General features: G+C 42.9%; 2 protein-coding genes across 2 annotated transcripts; one reads left to right on the forward strand and one right to left on the reverse strand.

The window, feature by feature from the left end:
• The first annotated feature begins 111 nt into the window (after window positions 1–111).
• Window positions 112–3,324, forward strand: hmgn6 (high mobility group nucleosome binding domain 6). Its single transcript, XM_079249971.1, has 6 exons — window positions 112–245; window positions 1,204–1,236; window positions 1,411–1,440; window positions 1,972–2,019; window positions 2,110–2,229; window positions 2,316–3,324. The coding sequence occupies exons 1-6, from the start codon at window positions 231–233 to the stop codon at window positions 2,361–2,363; spliced, it is 294 nt and encodes a 97-aa protein (XP_079106097.1). The 5' UTR covers window positions 112–230; the 3' UTR covers window positions 2,364–3,324.
• Window positions 3,325–13,733: 10,409 nt separating this feature from the next.
• tent5d (terminal nucleotidyltransferase 5D) lies at window positions 13,734–20,895 on the reverse strand (the record flags this gene model as incomplete). The annotated part of the gene is made up of 5 exons (XM_079250193.1): window positions 13,734–13,883; window positions 14,231–14,315; window positions 16,190–16,778; window positions 19,191–19,440; window positions 20,512–20,895. The coding sequence occupies 5 exons, from the start codon at window positions 20,893–20,895 to the stop codon at window positions 13,734–13,736; spliced, it is 1,458 nt and encodes a 485-aa protein (XP_079106319.1).
• Window positions 20,896–21,129: the final 234 nt, after the last annotated feature.

Below are 21,129 nucleotides of genomic sequence, written 5' to 3' on the forward strand. Positions count from 1 at the left end.
TCCCAAATTCCAAGTGTTCTGCAGCCCCGAATGGCGTCATCTGATTGGTCCAGAGCCTATCAATCATGCCTTTAGCCGCACCCCTCCCCCCATTCAACCACTCGCCTCTCTGTTCCAGTGTGTTTACTACACTGCCGAGCATAAGGGAGACACTCGTCTTCACATGCACTGAACCCACTAAGAAAAACAGTTTTTAGTTGCATTTCTAAGAAAACCTCCAAGAGATCAACATGCCCAAGAGAAAGGTACGTATTCTGAAAATAATACAAATATTTCCGGGAGGATATCGACCATGTATGCAATGCAAACGATTGTGAAGACATCCCTTCTGAGACATTACTTAATTATAACGCAATGTATATCCGCTATTTCTCGTTGGTAATTTTTTGCCTATTTTCTAGATATAATGTACATTTTTTGTGTGTAAGAATGAATATTTTCCTGCTCGGACACGGCCTTTAAATCGCGTTTCAGTGTGCGAGCCGCTGTCCTTTTGGGGGAGTCAGAAGTCTCTCGGTCTCCATGCAGTTAAAGCACAAGCAGCAGCCATGCTTTGCAGCTCTTGTCCACCTTCGTCGCCGACCTACCGAGAACAAACGCTTCACTTATCGCCGTTTCGCCACCAAACCGGCTGGAAGTACCCCCACAAAATGCTTTAGTGCCTTTACTTTCTATTTTGACCGCAAAAACAAACATTCACCGTCGCGTTTCGATAAAATTATATATTTTCTCTCTTTGTTCGTAGTCCCAAATGGCTGCGATGGCGTGCATCCGCCGCTGGGTGGCGGACGGGAGCCTCGCAGGTCCCTCCCCCTTCTCATAGACTCCCGCGCCAGCTTTCAAATCTGAGCTCCATGCATTGAATGAGAGAAAGAAATGGGGGAGTGAGAGGGAAAAGAAGGGCCTGGACCCTCAGAGTATGGCTCGGGAGACCCACATGGCGGATCTCCCGCAGCCTTCCTCTGAATTAATTCTTTATCTCAACATTTCCAGCCTGTAATCTCTTAAATTTACCTGTTTTTGATGTCTTTTTTCATTTTTACCTGAAATGAAAAAGTTTTTCCAGGGAGCCTGTAACTAATCAGAATATGTGAATAAACCATCTGGCGGTGGTCTGCTGCAAATAAAAACACCAGATTAAACACAGGAATGCTGTTTTGTTTATATTTTGTCATTTTAACCCGATATTTTGGTGTTTTTCAGGCACAGGGAACAGAAGGAGGAGAGAAGGAGGAGGTAAGAGAAGGACACAACCGCTACGTCCACATACATTTGATTTAAATGCAATTATAGCGTGGAGCGTCGAAGTGTGCTTAAAGAAGCAGAAAGCATTTTTTGTGTGTAATCTACCTTAATATGCACCCCCAACCAGACTAAAGACCCCATGATAACAATTTTTTTCTGTTTCAGCCCCAGAGGAGATCAGCTCGGTTATCAGCGGTAAGAAAACATGCCGGCACCCCCACTAATCACATTTACATAAATATAAACTATTAATAAACCTGTATTACATAGTAGGAATCTTCAAACTGGTACTTAGTATCCAAATCCCCAGAAATAGCAGTATAATACCATTAATGGATGAAAGAAGACAATATAACTTAATTTTCTTACCTTAAAACCTGAATCATAACACTAAAACACAACTAAACGTGTTATTTTCCATCGCAAAGTCTCAGACTAACTTACAGGCGCGTATAGTCCACTTAGTGGCCTTAAACATTCAAACTCTCCAGCTTTTAAACAAAGACAATTGCTCAATTAAGTCAATAAAAACATGCATCTAATTGCAAATCAAACTCAGTGTTTTCCTTTGGGAAAACATTTTAGACACGTTTAGTTTATATTATGCAACAGAGTCCCTTTTCAGTTTTTGAAATCCAACAAAAAAAGTCCCTAAAACAGCAAAGAAAGTGTTTTAGTATTCATCTGTAACTGTCACTTTAACATTTTCCTTTTATTTTTCCGTAGAAACCGGCCCCACCCAAGCCGGAACCAAAGGTGAAGAAGGCAGCAAAGGTAGGAAAAGTCCTCTGAACGCTAAGTTGGTGAAGATGTTGTTTTCAGGCTGCAAACAGCTGATTCTGATGTCTTTTACACTAAAAACAGAAAGAAAAGGCTGTGAACGATAAGAAGGAGGACAAGAAGACCAAGAAGGCAAAGGAGAACGCCGAGGCAGAGGCCAACGAAGAGAACCACTCTGAGAACGGAGAGGCCAAGACCAACGAGGTGAGTTCTTCCTCCGTCTCCCGCAACGCTGTCGTTTTTTTTACACGCCAGAGTTTGACTCGTGTTTTTCCTGCTCCATCCCGCAGGTGGAAGCAGCCCCCGAGGAGGCCAAGGAGGAGGCCAAGTCCGAGTAGCACCACTGCCCAAACTTCCTCCTCTACAACCACCTCCTCTCAAAACTCTCCCCCCCGCCCTCTCAACCAACCAGCCAGCCCTCCCTCCCCAAGTCTCACATGGTTTCCCTCCAAGGCGTATTGTTAACAGAGGAATATTTTTATCAATGATTTTATAAGTATCCGTACAGATTTTTAGCACAAAAAGCAAAGCTGATTATGGAGCGCCTTGCAGATTTGCAGTGGTCATATCAAGTGTCTGCAAGCAAGATAAACACACTAAAATCTTTTTTAAATGGCATTTCATGATTGTTGAAGGCTTGTTTTGGTGTAGAAAGCGTGTCCCTGCCAGATTGGCTATGTCGTGAGTTGTGTATTACTGTGTTTATTGCCCCACCCCACCCCCCTACCTTCCCTGCTCCACCCGTTCCTCCCTTCTTCTTCCTCCACGGATTAAAACCCCCCTCCTTCTCCTCCACTTCCGACAGTTCAGCCTTCATCCATGTTTTATTAACGGTTCGGCCATGTTAATGTGGGTGATTCTTTTAGATCTCTAAATGTGCAGTGAGTTCCCTTTGCTTCTGTCTCATGGTCTTGTTTCTTTCTTCTTTTATTTTATTTTATTTTTTTCTGTTAAAGTTGTGTTTTAAACAAATGACAAAAAAAAAAAAAAAAGCAAGCGTGTTTAAGCGTGATGTCCATAAGAAAGAGGAAGACGTACATGTGAAACATTCCGGGAACAGCGATTGCCTCCAACCCGTCTCCTTGATGACCCTGCGTGTAAAAACAGCTCCTGCACCATCCAGGCTGTCATGTCGGCTTTTCTAAACACTGTTGTTCTTCATTTCTTCTTTTTCGTTTCCTTTTTTTTTTGTTTTTAACTATTGAATTTGGAATCTTTCTCTGACAAATGCAGGTGTCCGGTCCCTCTCTTACGTTCTGAAATTCTCTTAATAAAAAGAAGTCCTGGGAATTTTCCTCACATCAGTCTCCGGTTTGCTTCCTTTACTCTAATCCAAAGTTGATCCACAGAAAGTAGCAACAGTCTGGAAAGAAAAGTGGGTTTTGTGAGCATTTTGAATGAAATTAAATTTAAAATACTTGATTTTGTCCCAGAGGAAAACTGGAATTTTGTCTATTATCTCAACCAGCTCTCAGCTTTAACTACTGGCACACATTCTGCAAGTAGATTTCACCATATAGTCCCATAAATCTCCCGTGGAGCTTCACTGCAGCCTGAAAACCATATTTATCCTGGTTATTTTGCTGCCTCCAATCAGAGGCTTGCATTCGTTTAAAAAGAAATTCATCTGCAGGAGTCTGTTGATTCAAGCTCCAGCTCAACAAACACACCTGTAATGTCATCTAAATACACCAGTTCCTTGTGAGAGAGCTTCTGCAGGACACGGCATCCCATCTGCAAGGTTGAAGTAATACAGTTGTTCTTCAGATCTTTGATTTTTGTGAAGTGAGAATCTGAATTTAAGTAATTTATTGCATATTTTTGTTGCTACTTAGCAGGAAGATCAGGTCAGATGCAGGTTAACAACTCCATCATTACCTGATAAGGAATTCATATCCTAGTGTTTTCTTCCTCACCCTTCATCCCCCCTGATTTCTCCTTCCTGGTAGTTTCTGAAATGCTCAAGAAAAGGTCAATATACTCAACTGACTGAAGGCTTTCAGTAAAGCCTTTCATAATGCCGTCCTGCAGCCTCTATATCCACTCAAGAAGCAGACGACTGCTCTCTTCCTTTCTGGTTCCCTCATCCACATTAAACTCTTCCTGAACTCATGCATGTGTGCCGTGACCCACATTCACCTCCACCCCAAAGCAAAAGATCACTGGCTTATTTAGCGTCACATAAAAAGAGCTCCATATTTAGTTTATGCATACAACGCTGCATGCATGCAGCCTTTTAGAAGAAGAGATGAATAGCATTAAGTCTACTAAGCAAAGAGGCCACTCTCTGGGCTTTAAAGGTGTGTTTGCCTCCATCTCTGAATGTGTGTGCATGCTTTCTGCTTTCTTTCAAACCTTCACTTTAATGGGCACATTTAGCTGTGGGTGAAAATGCACAAAGATACACTGGTGTTGTTGTGAATAGGATGTATTTATAGGTTTTGGGAGGTACAGTAGTGGCAGCAGCAAGGCCTCAGGTTTGTACTCTACATCAGCAGCATGTCTGTGTCTTCCTGTCGCCGTGAATCATTGGTGTTTTCCACAAAACGTGACTCTTTGCTCGTTTTTGACCATTCTTCCCATAGTGTGTGCAGCACATGCAGCCCCTCTGACCTGCATTGTCATGGCCGAGCACCGGGCTCCATTTTGTCGATATTTTGTTTTGTGAATCGTGTTGTTGCGCTGCACCTCCACTAGATGGCAGCCTCATCTCACATTTCCCTCCACGCGCACAGACACGCGGAGCTCTTGCCCTCCAGTGGAGCTTTTATAAGTTTCCCATTTTTCAAACTATCATGCTAAAGAAGTTATTCATTTTCCTGAGGCATATACTTCTTTGAAACATTGATAGAGGTGATAAAATGTTTGTAAATGAAAAAAAAAAAAAAATCAAAGTTTCCCGGCTCCTTTCTCCCTCCTGCCTTTTCATCCTTTGTCACCATTTTCTGTCTGATGCCTTTACCTTTCATTTGAACGTTTCAAGTAGTCGTCCGTGCACAGGTTGTAAACCCAGCATCCCTTTGTCATGCGTGGGAGGTATTGATAATGTGCAATGATGTGAGGATCACTAAAGGAAACAAATTATTGATTTGGCAGAAAGTTTCGACTCTAACACACGGAAGTCTGTCTTAATGCTCTCCCTTTCATCTAGCCTCGGCTCCTGCACCCTGAAAGATTCGTCCATTCATCCTGTGATCAGACCTCAGAGGCTTTGATAAAGAGACGCAGACACGCAAGCGCGCGGCTCTTCCCTCCAGCTGTCGGCCATCAGATCGCTAATCAGCCAGCATCACTGTACGCCTGCACCAGTATATTTGTCTGCCTGCTTATCTGTCTCTCCAACCATCTGCCAGTCTGCCTGCTTGTCTGCTGCTCTTCCTCTTCTGCTGTCTATGAGTAATCATATGGAAGATTTGCCCCAACGTTCATCCTCAACTAAAATAGCAGCTTTCTGGATTTTATTTAAAAAAAACAAAACAAAAAAAAAACCATTGCAATAATCTGTGATCCCGCGTGTTTACAGACCCCTTGCTGAGTCCACACACTCATCCATTAACATCAACTGCTCCCATCTTTTAGTCAAACGCTGTGTTTGTTTTTGTGTGATCACGGGGACCTGAACCCTGAGAGGACACCTGCTGATGGGGACCTCCTGGAAATGTGGGACCATCGAGTCCTGCGTGATTTTTCACGGTTTTAGTTAAGAGTGAGGCTTAAATGTTTAGTAAATGTTTCACAGTTAACCTTTTTAAGGTGATAGTGAAGGTTGGGGTGAGGGGCAAAGGTAGACATTACATCAACTGAATGTCCTCATAAAGACAGAAGAATAAAAACGCATGCGGTGGGGTCTTCTCTGAGTAAAGAATGAAGATGACCTTTTATGAGGAAGTGATTTAAATGATGTCCTGTCGTCAGCAGAGATATCGCTGTGTGAATGTGGATGAGCAATTGTTGTGGAAAGAACGTCACACTTTTGCTCATGCGTAAAAGCAAGAGAACAAAGCGCACACACAGGCACGCACACACAAGTTTCCAACAGGTACATGGACACTTTTAGTGTGAAAAAGAGAGAGTCAAATATTCCCCCCTTCCAGACCTGTGGACCTCAGTGCTGCTCAATATGAGCAGATGTTTTGTGGCAAGGTTCTAATAATAACGCAATTCAGCGAGGATGTTGCTGTCTGGCTGTCTTAAACTGTTTGTGTTTCACTGTCTTGTTTGTCTGCAAGACTGGCTGCGCTCTATGGGGGTGGGAAGTACAAGAGAGAATGGGAAGAGGCAGGATGAGAGAGAGAGCACTGGGAGGTGAGGAAGAAGAGAGAGTTGGGGGGCAAAAAGGAGAGAGAGAGAGGAGAGGAAGTGTGCAGGGGAGATGAGCTGGATGCGGACGGGGATCTATTCTCACTGTGCACGCAGACAAGATGGAAATGAGTGGGCGTCTGTGACGTCAATCAGCGTATACACACACATACACACACACACACATACACACACACACACACACACACACACACAGAGACAGTCCTCTCCTATTCCGATCCCATGCTAATACATGCTTCACTGAAAGAAGCTACGTATCAGCGCGCGCAAACAGCCAGCTCCTCCAGCATAGAAAAACACAAGCTGTGGTACATTCAGACCCAACCAGGCTCATGATGTCACATACTCATATCTGTCATTCATACACACATAAAGGATCTTTTTAACATGGTAGGCTATATTTAGTAGTGGGGAAAAGAAGAAGAATGACGAGGAATTCAAGAAAGAAAATCTAACTTGATCAATCCCAAAGTTTTATGGATCAGGTTATAATGAACAATGATCTGATCATAGGTCTTAAAAAAGAGATACATAGAACCTCAGTGTAATGTCACGTGTACTGTTGTTCATCTGTTTTATTATTTATTGAACAAAAATGAACCCAGCCATGAAAAGTTGTTGCATCATTAACATGTATGTCTCCTGTCTCAGCAGGTCTCCCTGGCCGGGAGTAGCAGTTCCTGTTGTCTGTTGTCTTTCTGTCCTCTTCCCCCCACACAGCAGAGGCAGATGGCTGCCTGTCCTTGAGCCGGGTTCTGCCGGAGGTTTCCTTCCTGTTAAAAGGGAGTTTTTTCCTTCCCACTGTTGCCAATGTGTTTGCTCAGGATGGGAGATTGAGTTGGACCCTCCAACTCAATCTGTTGGTTTCCTTATATAGGCTGGTATGAATTGGCTTTCATTATGTTTTTTTTTTTTGTTGTTGCTTTTTTTCTGTTTGTGAAGCGTCTTGAGATGGCATTGCCGTGATTTGACGCTATATAAATAAAGCTGAATTGAATTGAATTGAAAAGGTGGTTTCCAGTCCCTCCAGAAGTTGATGCAGCAACTTCAACACCAAGCCGGATGCAGTTTTCAGAAGAAGTGGAAGAAACAGGAACTATGTCTGAGAGCGTTCAGGCCTCAGTTTGCATCTTCCATTTTAAAGTTCATGATATCAAAACTAGAAAAACATGAACATGGCTTGTTTGCCAGATCTACAACAAAATCTCTGAAAAGAAAAGACTAAATGTTTTGTCAGGATCCACTCAAATTCCAGATGTCAACCCAGGCTTCACAATTTTGTAATTCTGATATACTAATGTTTCGATGTGTTTTGTTTTTGAATTTCAGGTTATCCTCACCTATCTAATTAGTGGAGCAGATCCCCTTAGCCCTTCCAAATGAAATAAACCTCAAATTTTAAGGTCATACTTACTTATTTAATAAAATCTCCAGCCTTGATATGATGCTGCTTAAATTTCTCAGTGCAGGCTGACTAGACTACTGGTGTAATCCAGTAACTTTACAGTTGCAGTTGCACCAAAATTCAGCTGACAGATGCCAGAAAAGCACAAGTTAAAGCAATTTTCAGGTCTCTACGGTGGCTGTTTGTTTATTTCTGAACTGATTTTTAAATCCTTTTTTGGATATCTATTTTTCCTACTTATATAAGAGTCTTATTTATTTGATGAACCTGCAGGACCTTTGGGTTTTCCACATTTTTCTAATTATCTCCAAAGAGAGAAGCAAAGCGTATGATGACACCTTGTTTAACCAACATGGGCCACGTCTGTGAAGTAGCCTTCATGTATAATTAACCCTCGACCTTATTGATTTGAAAGGGGATTTCTTGCAGTTTCACTGTGATGGTCCAGACAACAACACATTAAAAAATTCTCCCAAATAATCAGCAAACCCACCTCATTCTCAAAGTTATTGGAGTTTACCTCTGTAGTCTTTAACTGGAGTTTTTTATTCATTTGGTTTGTATTGGGTTTTTTTAAGCAATGTACTCCTTAGCACAATCTAACACCTGTGTTTCAATATTATAATAACTTTATACGTGCACACATCTGTAACCCATTAGCATGGTTAGCACCAGCACTGGCTTAGCTAGCGCTGTTGTTACCATGTGAACAAAGGGGAGATTGGTCATTATTGGTATGTGAAACCATGGAGGTAGCATAATCTAACATCACAAGCCAAATATCAGAGTTTTTCCAGTCAATACATAAACATTACAATCAATAAAAATCATTAAAGATTTTCACCATTTTCCAAAATGTTTCTTTTCAGTGTTTGTTCAAGACCAGAGTGTTCAAAATGGTAAATGGACTGCTTTTCTAGTCATAGTGACCACTCAAAGTGCTTTACACTACACGCTACATTTACCCAATGACAAACACACACTCATACCCCGAAAGGTACATCTGGGGGCAACTTGGGGTTCAGTGTCTTGCCAAAAGACACTTTGGCATGTAGTCAGAGGAAGCCTGGAATCCTGTTGAAAGACAACTGCTCTTCCTCCTGAGCCACAGCCGCCCCAACAAAACATATACTTGAATGTGGAAACTTAGTTTTCATGGTGATACAATTTTATTCTTTCCTTCATTTACTCGTTATTTTATTTTTGTAGATACATTTTGCATTATACTGTCTTTCTTTTCAGATCCCTACATCTTTCTTTCTGTTTACATCTGTCTATGTGTTCGTGTATGTTTTTGAACTTTTAAATGATCTGATTTTCTCCATAGATAGTGGAGAACTTTTCCCCCTACTCCTCATCAGCTGACATTGATATCTTTCTTAACATTTGCATGTGTTTGTGTGTGATATTAAACATGTCACAATGCAAATAGATGTGATTTGGTGCATTTGTGTGGGTTGTATGCATGTGCATACGTTACCTTATTTGGAAACATGTATTTAGGAGAAATTCTTTCTTCCATCACCTTTATTGCTTTCTTACCTTTTGTAATTTCCCTCTAGGATGAATGAGTAATTGTCTTACTTCATTTCTTTTCATTTCATTCAGTCTCATTTGATTACATTTAATGTGTGAGCTGCTTTGTGCTGCACTTGTTGATTAAAAAGTGCTGCACAAATAAAGTTTGATTGATGATGGATAAGTCAACTAATGTCCAATTCAATCAACTGAAAAAGAAAATAAATCTAAATTAAATCTGTTCATTGATTTGCACACACACACACACACACACACACAAGACAATTCAATTCAACTTCAATTCAACTTTATTTATATAGCGTCAAATCACGGCAATGCCATCTCAAGACGCTTTACAGACAGAGGGGAAAACATAATGAAGGCCAATTCATAACAGCCTATATAAGGAAACCAACAGATTGAGTTGAGTCCAACTCAATCTCCCATCCTGAGCAAGCACACTGGCAACAGTGGGAAGGAAAAAACTCCCTTTTAACAGGAAGGAAACCTCCGGCAGAACCCGGCTCAGGACAGGCAGCCACCTGCCTCTGCTGTGTGGGGGGAAGAGGACAGAAAGACAACAGACAACAGGAACTGCTACTCCCGGCCAGGGAGACCTGCTGAGACAGGAGACATACATGTTAATGATGCAACACTGTTATGGGGGGGGGGGGGGGGGGGGGGGTAAAAGAAAGAGATAAAGAGAAAAAGAAAGAAGCTCAGTGTATCAGGAAATGTCCCTCAGCAGTCTAAACCTATAGCAGCATAACTAAGGGATGCTAACCATCCCTAGCTATAGGACTTATCAAAAAGATAAGTCTTCAGCCTAGTCTTAAAGGTGGGGAGGGTGTCTGCTTCCCTAACACTAACTGGGAGCTTATTCCATAAGAGAGGGGCCTGATAACCAAAGGCTCTGCCTCCTGCTCGGCTCTTTGAGACTCTAGGAACCACAAGTAAGCCTGCAGTCTGCGAACGAAGTACTCTGCTTGGTATATAAGGAACAATGAGGTCTTTGATATATAGTGGTGCCTGGTTGTGGAGAGCTTTATATGTAAGGAGAAGGATTTTAAATTCTATTCTAGATTCAACAGGCAGCCAATGAAGAGAGGCTAAAACTGGAGAAATATGATCTCTCATGCTGGTTCTGGTCAGGACTCTGGCTGCAGAACTCTGGATCAGCTGAAGGCTTTTCAGGGCATATTTAGGACAGCCCAGTAATAGAGAGTTACAGTAATCTAGTCTCGAAGTAACAAAAGCGTGAACCAGTTTTTCTGCATCACTCCGAGACAGAATGTCCCTAATTTTGGCTATATTACGTCAATGAAAGAAGGCTGTTTTAGTAACCTGCTTAATATGTGGGCCAAAGGACAGGTCAGGGTCAAATATTACTCCAAGGTTTCTCACTGTAGCACTGGAAGCTAAAGTAATGCCATCCAGGTTCATTACAAAACCGGAAAATTTAGCTCTGAGTTTTTCAGATCCAACGAGAATTACTTCAGTCTTATCTGAGTTTAAGAGGAGAAAATTTCTAGACATCCAAGTCTTTATGTCTATGAGACAATTTTGTAGCCTATTGGGCTGATTTGTTTCATCTGGTTTAAAGGATAAGTATAGTTGAGTATCATCTGCATAACAATGAAAGTTTATTCCATGCTGTCTAATAATTTTGCCTAAAGGGAGCATATATAGTGTGAAGAGTATTGGTCCAAGTACAGAACCTTGAGGAACTCCATGACTTACTGTAGTTTGGGAGGAGGACTTGTCATTTACATGAACAAACTGAAGTCTATCAGATAAATATGATTTAAACCAGCTTAACGCTGTACCTGTAATTCCAATCACCTGTTCTAGTCTTTGTAACAGAATGTTATGATCGACTGTATCAAATGCAGCACTAAGATCAAGCAAGATAAGTACGGACACAAGTCCTTTGTCTGAGGCCATAAGAAGGTCATTAGTAACTTTCACCAATGCTGTCTCAGTACTATGATGAGCTCTAAATCCTGACTGAAACTCCTCGCATAAATTATTTCTGCTCAGGTGGGCATGTAGCTGAGCTGAAACTATTTTCTCCAGAATTTTGGACATAACCGGGAGGTTAGATATAGGTCTATAATTTGCTATCACCTCTGGATCCAGAGATTGCTTTTTAAGTAAAGGCTTGATTACAGCAGTTTTAAATGACAAAATGACCTTTGCGATTCATCTGAGGCCCAACGTTTGATTCTGCCCTCAGAGCTAAAGAAAGCATGAATCAACCCCAGTCTTGTGTGTTTGTCTTGATTAGATCAAGTCTGACTTCTACTGAAAACAGCCGCTTACTGGAATGTCACCAGCAGCAGTAGCCTCCACCCAGTCCTCAGCTCAGTTGACATTACAGCATTGTTACAAAAGATCCTCCTGCAGCTGAATGAAAACAAGTTCTACTATAGCAGAGATGGACTTTGGATTAGATCCACACATATTTTACTCCCCCAGTTGGTCAAACAGGTTTGTTTATTTGAAAGATTGATGACATCTCTCTGTCATTACCCAGACTTTTTGTAATCAAATCATTTTAGTAGCATTTATCATGATATTCCAGCTGATTTTCTTGTTTTACTACCAAGCCCAAACAATGCAGCAACACTTGATATTGCTATTTAAAGTGAAATCAATTGTAAATGTACACCAGCCAGCTGCAAGTCCAGCTGTGCTGGCCGTCTCAGGAAGTTGCCCTCCTCACTCTGCTGTAAACCTGCCTCTCTGTCCGCCTGATTGATTGGTTGTTATATAAGCGCGAGTCTTTGTCACATGGCTAATGTTATGATCCATTATGCTGCATTTGGTTTGCATAATTAACAAAGTAAGGTCTCAGTGACCCACTCGCTCCAGAATAGAGCCAATACCTTAGAGACCAGCAGACAGCCAGGAGGCACAGGCATGATTGTCTCCCACCATGATTTGCATCAGAGTTAAATTTAGATTGATGGAAGGTGAGTTAAAACGATAAAGATGCAGCCTGAGCGTGAAGATCGTACACATTGCTTGACTGACAGCTCTGATCCCTGCAGGTTCTCTGATTCAGGCCTCTTATTTGGCAAGTTCGCCTTTAAGAAATCATCCATCCATGTCACAGAGTCGTGACGATACACACTTCTATCTAGAGAAATGAAAAACTATTTTTGACACACTCCTCATTGCCTTCCCAAATTTGCTTTTAAGGATGAATTAAGTAAGAGTGCATTGATTAAATGTGTGGGGGTGGCATGCGTGTGTGTGTGTGTGTGTGTGTATTTCTAATGAGGGAAAGCTGGGTGTGTATATGCGAGAGGGGTGGGGGTAAGCATTACCAGCTCATTGCTTTGCCAATTGCTCCATTTCTTGGAGTAAAGAAAAGATTTTCTTGGCTTTTTTTCATCAAGGTTTTTATCCTTATGTATCCTCAGCTGGAAGAGGACTGAGTCATAGCCAGCAAGGATGCAGGTGGGTGGGAGGAAGGTGGGGAAGGGCGAGTAGAGGGGTGGAGGATGTGGATGGCAGAGGGTAAACAGTGGGGAGGAGAGGGAGGGAGAGCTTGTAGTGAATGAAAAACAATTTGTGAATGGTGGATACTATGCCCTCATTTACTCCTCAGTCATAGAAACAGAAATAGTTCTGCAGAGAAACATAAAACTCTCACAACTTATTATGGTTCCTGTTAATTATTATCTTTCTGCTCCAGTAAGTATTTAATAAATACATCTTTAAATAAGGTTTACTGGCCCATTTCAATGACATTAAAACTCAGAGATCACTTAAAGACACTAAAGAGGCTGCAGAGCAACAAAAAGTTACCAAGGAATTAATTTTCAGGAACATTATCAAGGGAGTATGGAGGAAAAAAATGCCGGCAGCCATAATTATCTAATTTCACACTTCAAACAGAGTAACATGTTTCATCTTTTAACCCATTGTGACCTGATGTGGCACATGAATCCCTGCTCAGCTGTGCACAGAGTGCCTCTGGCTTTCATGGGTTAACCCCTTGTGCACAGGAGATATAAAAAGATTGCGAATCTTTTGGTTTTGGTTTGTAAAAACTAAGAATAATCAGGTGTGTTTTGTCGGCCAGAGGAGAAAGAGAGAGAAGCAGATGTGTGGGTGATGTTCTCTTCTTGTCTCAGGCAGTTTGAAAATGTCTGTGGAGGGTGGACGGGTGGGCAGGCCATTAGGAAAATTGATGTGCATGCAGCTGTGTATGAGCATGCACTGGCACATAGATGTGTGCGTGTGCTGCTGCTCTGACATCACTGCTGTCGTCACTGCAGCCACCTCTCAGTGACTCTCTTGTGACTGAAGGCCGGACAACCACCCACGCTCTCCCCGTCAACTCCTCCCTGCTCTTCTCGCCTGGCATTATCTATCACTACCCCCACCCCGAACTGTCTCCTCCCCACCTATAAATTTCTCATATATTCATCTCTGTGTCCACTACTTAACTCTTTTACATTTCACCCACTATCTTCTCTCTCTCTCTCTTTCTCTCTTGGCTTGTTTTCATCTTACTCCCCCTCATTTCGTGTGTGGGTCTTCCCTGTCTTCCGTCACGCTCTCTGCGCCCACAGTGCTCCCTGTCTGTGTCTCTATGGAAACCCTGAGTGGACAAGAGTACCTTAGAGGGCTGTGAAACACTGATACAGACCCCAATAGATCACACGCTCTCTTCCTCTGTCAAAGAGGCGTGTGCATGCACAACTGTGTGAACATCAGTGCGATCCAACAGTGCTGAGGCAATACCCCACCTCCCCTGTGAATGACCCAGGATTGGTGTGAAGTGTTGGGAAAACATGAAGGAAGATGCTCTGCTGTTTCATTACACTGTAGGTCTCCTCAGTTACAAGGTGGAAAAAGGGACCACCTGATGCTGCCTCTGCATGCGCATTCCCTTCTGTAGCGCTCACACAAACGTATTTTCCCCTCCTCCTCTCTTTCGTCTCGCACCTCACGAGCCATATTCCCCTCACATTTACACATTGTTGAGCCTGCTGCGTTGCGAGGCCTGTGCGTCATCTGGATCCAAACACATCTGAGGGACAGGTGATTTGTGATAAGAGGCCTCACACAGACAGGATTTCACAGCTTTGGGCTGCTCTCCTGGGCATCACTGTGATTTGACAGTCATGGTTAAGTGGATCATTGCAGAGCGCAATCATGGGGAGGGATGCGTAAGCTGTGCGTGTCATTTAGGGGAATAGTGCTGTGGGAGGGATGTGAAAGCATATCGTGCAAAATGACACCAAAAGTGATATTTGTATTTTATTTTAATTAATTTTTTTTAAAAGTCAGGTGCTGGTTGCTTGGAGAAAGAAAATCAACTTGTCTCACATCTGAAGGGTTGTTGAGTTTCACTTTATTTTATCAAAATACACATGAATAAACTACAACAAAGGACTACATTAAAGAAGACATCAAAATGGGCAGCAGTAACAGGGGTCAAACAACTGAACACACACCCAACCCAGCCCTGGACCCACCCCGTAAACACCCACAGTGCAGTGAGATAAAGACATGCCAATGATGTCTCACATTTAGGCACTTGATTTTCCTACCAAACCATCTTTGGTCATAGTCACGCAGCTTTGAAAAGGGGGGGTTGGGAGCTGGGGTTTGAACATGATTTGTGTTGGTTCTGGTTCGAATCAGAAAGGAGTCGTGTCAGATTAAGCGCGATTCCTTTGCTTTGGACAAATCTGCACCTGACACGTTTAGATATGACCCAAAGATGGTTATAACCTGACCTCCTCCACAGAGTAAACTTTAGCATCAAATAAGGTAACACCAGATGATACGATACTTTACGTTTACAGAAAGGACTCCACGAGGGGAAAGGAACCAATCACTACATTTTAACACAATTTACCTGAAAACAATGCATTATATTTGCACACAATATACTGTAACCAATATGCTGTACAGTCTACACCAAAGGCATTGTTGTTGGCATTTTTCTTTAGGAACTAACCAGTCTGTTTAATCTTTGAAAGTCTTGCAAAAATAGATCCATTTCTAACAAATGAAAAGCCTTTGCATTGTCTTCAAATAAGATCTATTTAGCTACTCATGCATTGTCTAACTTTGTGTATGTGCAGTATTACATGTATGTGAACGTACATATGTGTTGCGCATGGATGTGTGTGTTTTGATGCAAATACTGCACACACTTGTAGACTCATCCCTCTTTTTTTTTTTTCCAGAATACACCCCCTTCTGCAGAGGAATAACAAAGTTACATGAAACAGTTTGAGAAGCATAGTATCCACACAGTATTTGGCAGTGAGAAAACAGTCCTAATGTTTCCATGCACAATATCAACCACAGGCAAGGTCCACATTCTGAACAAACCCATTAAGAACAACACAGTAAGAACATGAAGAGTGTAGAAGAATTAAGAACCTGGAAGTGTGTGTGTGTGTGTGTGTGTGTGTGTGTGTGTGTGTGTGTGTGTGTGTGTGTGTGTGTGTGTGTGTGTGTGTGTGTGTGTGTGTGTGTGTGTGTGTGCGTGTATGTCTGAGAATGTCAACAGCACAGTTGGTTTCCCAGGGAGACCAAAGGCCGATGACTCATGCAGTGCATACAGCATTTTCTGGAATCTGAACAATATTGGAAGAATTATTATTTTCCCACAAAGCCCAGATAATTACATATAATCATGTTAAAACCTTATAGAGTACTCAGGGAGTTTACTGTAAAAACCCACTCAATCCCACCCCCACAGGTCTATTATAGACCAAACAGTTTATCCCTGGATTAGAATTTCCATTCTCCAGCTCTACCTTCGTAGTCAGCACAGTCCTCTTGCTCAAATGTGGATTTTGTGGACATGTATGCTCACAGGGGTGTCAGACTAAACCAGTCTGCGGGTGCAGGTGTAAAGGGTAAGGTTGGTATAGCAGAGTGGACCCCCCTTGTGGTATGTAGTAGCTGCAGTAGCTTGGCTCTGCCAGATAGGGGGCGCTGTGCTCTGCAAGGTAAGGGGCAGGCTGGTAGAAACATGTCACGTGATCTGTGTTGGGTATGATGTTCTGTTCTCCGAGAACCTTCAACGCCAGCACCGTGATCATGTTCAGTGTCTGACGCCTCTCGTGTCCCATCAGACACACAGTGCTGTCGTCGATGACGCGACGCAGCGTCATCAGGTACTGGTACTTGCTTCTCTCCTCGCCAATGAAGTGGTTCTTCAAGTAGGACAGGATCTTTCTCTGCTGCTCCTGCACGTCGGGGAAATCGATGAAGAAGCGTGAGCACATGTAGCGCTCCAGCGTCTTTATCTGAGTCTCGCTGGCCGGTCGGTAGTCTCTGACCAGCAGGTTGCTGTATTTCAACAAACCACCACCTCGAATCTCTTCGGGGTTTCTGGTAGCAATCAGGCGATAGCGCAGGTGATCCATGGCGGCTTCAAAGTCACCATACATGCTCTCTGCCAAGACCTCGACGGCAGGGACCGAGTCGGATGCCAGAGGAGCGCTGCACTCTTCAGACATGTCTGTGGCTTCCTTTGGGGCCTCTTTGTTCTCAGGCACAGATGTGGATGCCTCAGTAGCTTTTGGAGGAGCAGATTCACCTGAGCCTACAGACTGAGAGTGAGGCAGCGCATGCGAGTTGGAGCTTGGAATTGTGATTGGAAAAGAGACAGGCTCGGCAACTGGAGGCAACGATGAGATAAAATCCTCTTCCTTTTTATCCTCCGACTCTAAAGGAGAATCTTCTGACTGAAGGGAGGGTTGTTTAATCTGTTCATCACTGTCTGTATTCAGTATCAAAGACTCCACGTCTGAAGTTACCTGAGGTACAAGGTCCTCAGACTCCACAGGCGGAGTGAGGCAGAGGAGTGGAGGACTGAGGCAGGGAGAAGGTGGAGTCAAACAGAGTGGAGGAGGACTTAGGCTGAGCATAGGAGGGGTGAGGTAAGGAGGCGAGCTGAGGCAGGATGAAGTCGGGCTGAAACTGAGGGGTGGAGAGCTAAAGCTGGCAGTAGGGCTCGTTGTGTTTATTTTTGGAGACGGTGGTGTTACGCATGGGGGAGGACTGAGGCTGGGAGGCGAGGGACTGAAGCATGGAGGAGAGAGACTTAGCACAGGAGGGTTGAGACAGGACCCAGGGGAGGGGACAGACTGGGAGGAAAGAGGTGAACTAATTGTGGTTTCTTGTGCACCGTTTGGTTGATTCTGGTTTGTTTTTGTGGTTATTCCACCTTCAGCTTCATCAGCAGGAAGTACAGTGTCTTGGTTGTTGGAGCTGGACGTGTCAGTGTGTGAAACTGATGTTTCGAGAGGCTCTGATTGTTTGAGGTCAGAGACGGTTTCTCTCGGGAAGGACTGGCTTTGCTTATCAAAAACAACACGCGTGTCTAGCGTCTCCTTCAGGCTTTCTTCAGACGAACTTTCCATGATTAACTGAGAGGAATCTGACTCTTGAGGTAACGCAGATGTGGGATCCACATCTGTGGCAGGGATGACACTGAGGGCTGGACCAGATATTGAGGTAAAGTCAGGATTGGAGGGTGGGTCATTGGAAGGAAGAAGCTCGAGCTCAGCTTCAGGGACAGTCGTAGGCTGCGAACTACCTGCTGAGGACTTTAGGTTACAGACTATGCTGGATTCAGGTGCAGGGAAAAGATCTGAATCCAAACACGGTGTGACAACAAGTTCGCTCTCAGAGACCGGGCTAGGGTAAGGACTAGGGGCGACCTTTCTACACATCCTCCGAGGGGGTTTGGGAGATGAGTGTTTGAGCACCACCATGTGAGATAGTCTGTCTGAGACCTTACCAGAGGGAGAAGAGGATGTCTTTTTGTCAGAAACAAGGCTAGGTGGTGTCGGTGAATTATCCTGAGCATCTGGCGGGCTGACGGCATCGAGCGCGTTAATGGTTTTCTCTGAGTTATCTGCGTATTGTGTGCTATGAGCCTCCAGTGTGTCCTCGGTGTCAGCAGGTTGTGTGTTGCTAAGTGGAAGAGTGGAAGAGGTGGAGCAGGAACAATCAATACTCTGTGTGTCTTCTCCATGTTTCTCCTCTAATGCTGAGATCTCTTCGGTGATTTCAGTCATTTCTACGTCGTTTTTCCTCTCTGCTTCAACCTCCTCTCTGTCCTCTGCTTCTGCTTGACTTTCATCTCCTAACTGAGTCTCTATCTCAGCACATGAAGATGTGCTGGTGTCTGGAGAAGACACGTGTTGGGTTTTATCTGCCTCATTGCTTCCCTGATCCTGTCTGACACACTCAGATAAGTTTGTTTTATCAGACTTCTCAGTACTGTGAGGCTCCTCTGAGGGGTTTAAACACTCTGTTTGTGGGTTTTGCGAGGTGTCAGGCGTATCAGAATGTCCCATCTGCCCTGTGAGCTCTCTGTGTTCGTCAGGCGGTTTTGTGTGGCTTGCCAGTTCTTCCTCAACACAAAGTTCCTTATCGTTTGAATGTGCTGCTTGTTGTCCATCGCAGGGCTTCGTTTGCTCCGACTCTTCTTGCAGCTCTGAGGACTCGGACTTCTCTAAGAGCTCTGGCTCTTGTCTGAGTTCAATCTGAGCTGGTGGCTCAGTTTCCTCAGTGGTTTGTTTATTTTCTGACAAAGTGTTTACAGATGTCTGGTCTGTCTCATTGAACGTTTCTTTGTGCTCAGACGCTTCCTCTGGTCCTGTTGATGTTTTTTCTTCTTCCAGCGTGGGCTGCTTTTCCTCGTTTGATTGTTCGGTTTTCGCTTTCTGGTGCACTTCATCCCGTTGTTGAGTCTGAACCTTTTCTTCATTGGATAAGTCTCCACCTGTTGACTTCTCCGTGTCTGGAGCAACAGCCTGTTTGAGCACCGAAGGACAGCACTTACTCTGACTTTCTGCCGGCTGGTCCTTAAGATGAACAGTATTCTTTTTATGCTGTGCATCATGCTGCATGTAGGACTCTAAGAGACGGTCCAGAATGATCTGGAAAGAGTCCACGCTGAACTCAAATTGCCGCCTTAGCACGCTCACAAATTTGAGCTCCAGGTTTTTGCCGCTGTTGTTCGACAGGGAGATGAGGCTCCAGCGGTCATGCTCGTTGAAGACTTTGACCATTTTCTGGACGTAGGCCTCCTTCATTGTGGCGCTGCTGATCCGCTCTCTGTTGACCCCAGCAGGCAAGCAGTCCAGCAAGCAACCCAGCACCGATTCTTTGATTACCTGCAGGGACAAGAGGCCGACAACATGACAGCTACAACTAATGACAGTGATCTGAGTGCAGATTTCCTTTTATATTCCAACTAAATATTGTGATCCTACAATGGTTTAAGCCTCAAAATGAGGCTGCGACAATATCAAAACTACTAAGAGCCTAATTATGCAATGTTTGACACTAATTGTTACAATAAGTAGAAAAAAACTGCCATGATAGTAAATATTCAGTGCAGCAGAAAGAAGTTTCTACAGAATATCAAATAGGCCAAAGTAAAGGCAGGCAGATATTTTCCAACTGTTAATTTTGGTTGGCTAAAGCACTTAGATTTGCTCCAACTTCTGATTTTCAGCACACCACATCAAGCAGCTGAAGAATCTCCACTTTGACAGAGAAGCAACTGGGAAAACAGGGGAAATATAAGGGATGAAAAGTGTGACTCAGACTCCTGCATTGGCCAGAATTTATTATTATAACTGCAACCTGTTGCCCTTAAAAACAGAAAGAAGCTTTTTATATAAATATACACATATATATACATATATATATATATATATATATATATATATATATATATATATATATATATATATATATATATATATATATATATGTATATGTATATATATATATATACATATATATATATACATATACATATATATATATATACATATATATATATACGTATGTATATATATATATATATATATATATATATATATATATATATATATATATATATATATATATATATATATTCATTTAGGCATGAATAGTCTGCAAAAAAAGACATCTCTAATTTGAATTTTTGCTTATATATTTTTTTTTTTTTCTAACTAGATATGTAACCATATAGATAAACAATAAGGATATGGATTTACAAAAGCTCTATGTATAGCTGTGTACAGGGTGAAAAAAAAATCAAGTTACTTTGTTAAATGTAATGAACAAAATAAGTTTAAACTGACTGACTAAGGTAGAAAAAATATGGAAAAACATCACCATGCCTGTCTGTAGAAATAAAACACTGTATTGTTTTTTAATAATTCATGCATCGGAAGGGAAACAAATCACACCTGAAACTCCTCTTGACTGGGCAACTCCACTCCAAAGATGATGTCCAGGTCCTTGTAGCTCGTCCCGTTGTCTCGAACAAGGACATGGCTGGCTGTGGAGCCATTCAGACGAACATCTCTGACTGTGATTCCCTGATTCTGCAGCCTAGCCCGCACCGCTATGATGATATCACGAGGACGCAGCTCCAGCGTGGGAAAGTTCCCACGGCCGTGGATTGGAACTACTTCAGAAAGAACCTGATGGAGGACCTCCACCTGCTCGGCGTTTAGGCTGTGAAACCGCTGACTGGATTTCTTTTCAGACATGCTGTTGCCCTGAAGGGAGGAATAGAGGGAGGAAGACAAGGAGAAGTTTTTAAAACCTCCCTTTGAACTGTGCTGCATGTTTAGCTCTCTTGCATCAGCTGTTTATCACACATACAAACACATGCAGCACCAAGTCACACTCATATGCACGCTTCCTGCGAGTCTGCTGTCTGCGAGTCACAGCTTGGCTGACAGCTTTTCCACAATGCTAATGTTACTGCCGTGTTGACAAGCCGACACATGGAGAAAACCACGTGAATGTGTTTTGCATGAATATTGCTCTCCTGATCAACCAGAACAAATTAAGGATGG

This window comes from Telmatherina bonti, assembly GCF_933228915.1.
Source record: "Telmatherina bonti genome assembly, chromosome: 12".
Taxonomy (NCBI): domain Eukaryota; kingdom Metazoa; phylum Chordata; class Actinopteri; order Atheriniformes; family Telmatherinidae; genus Telmatherina; species Telmatherina bonti.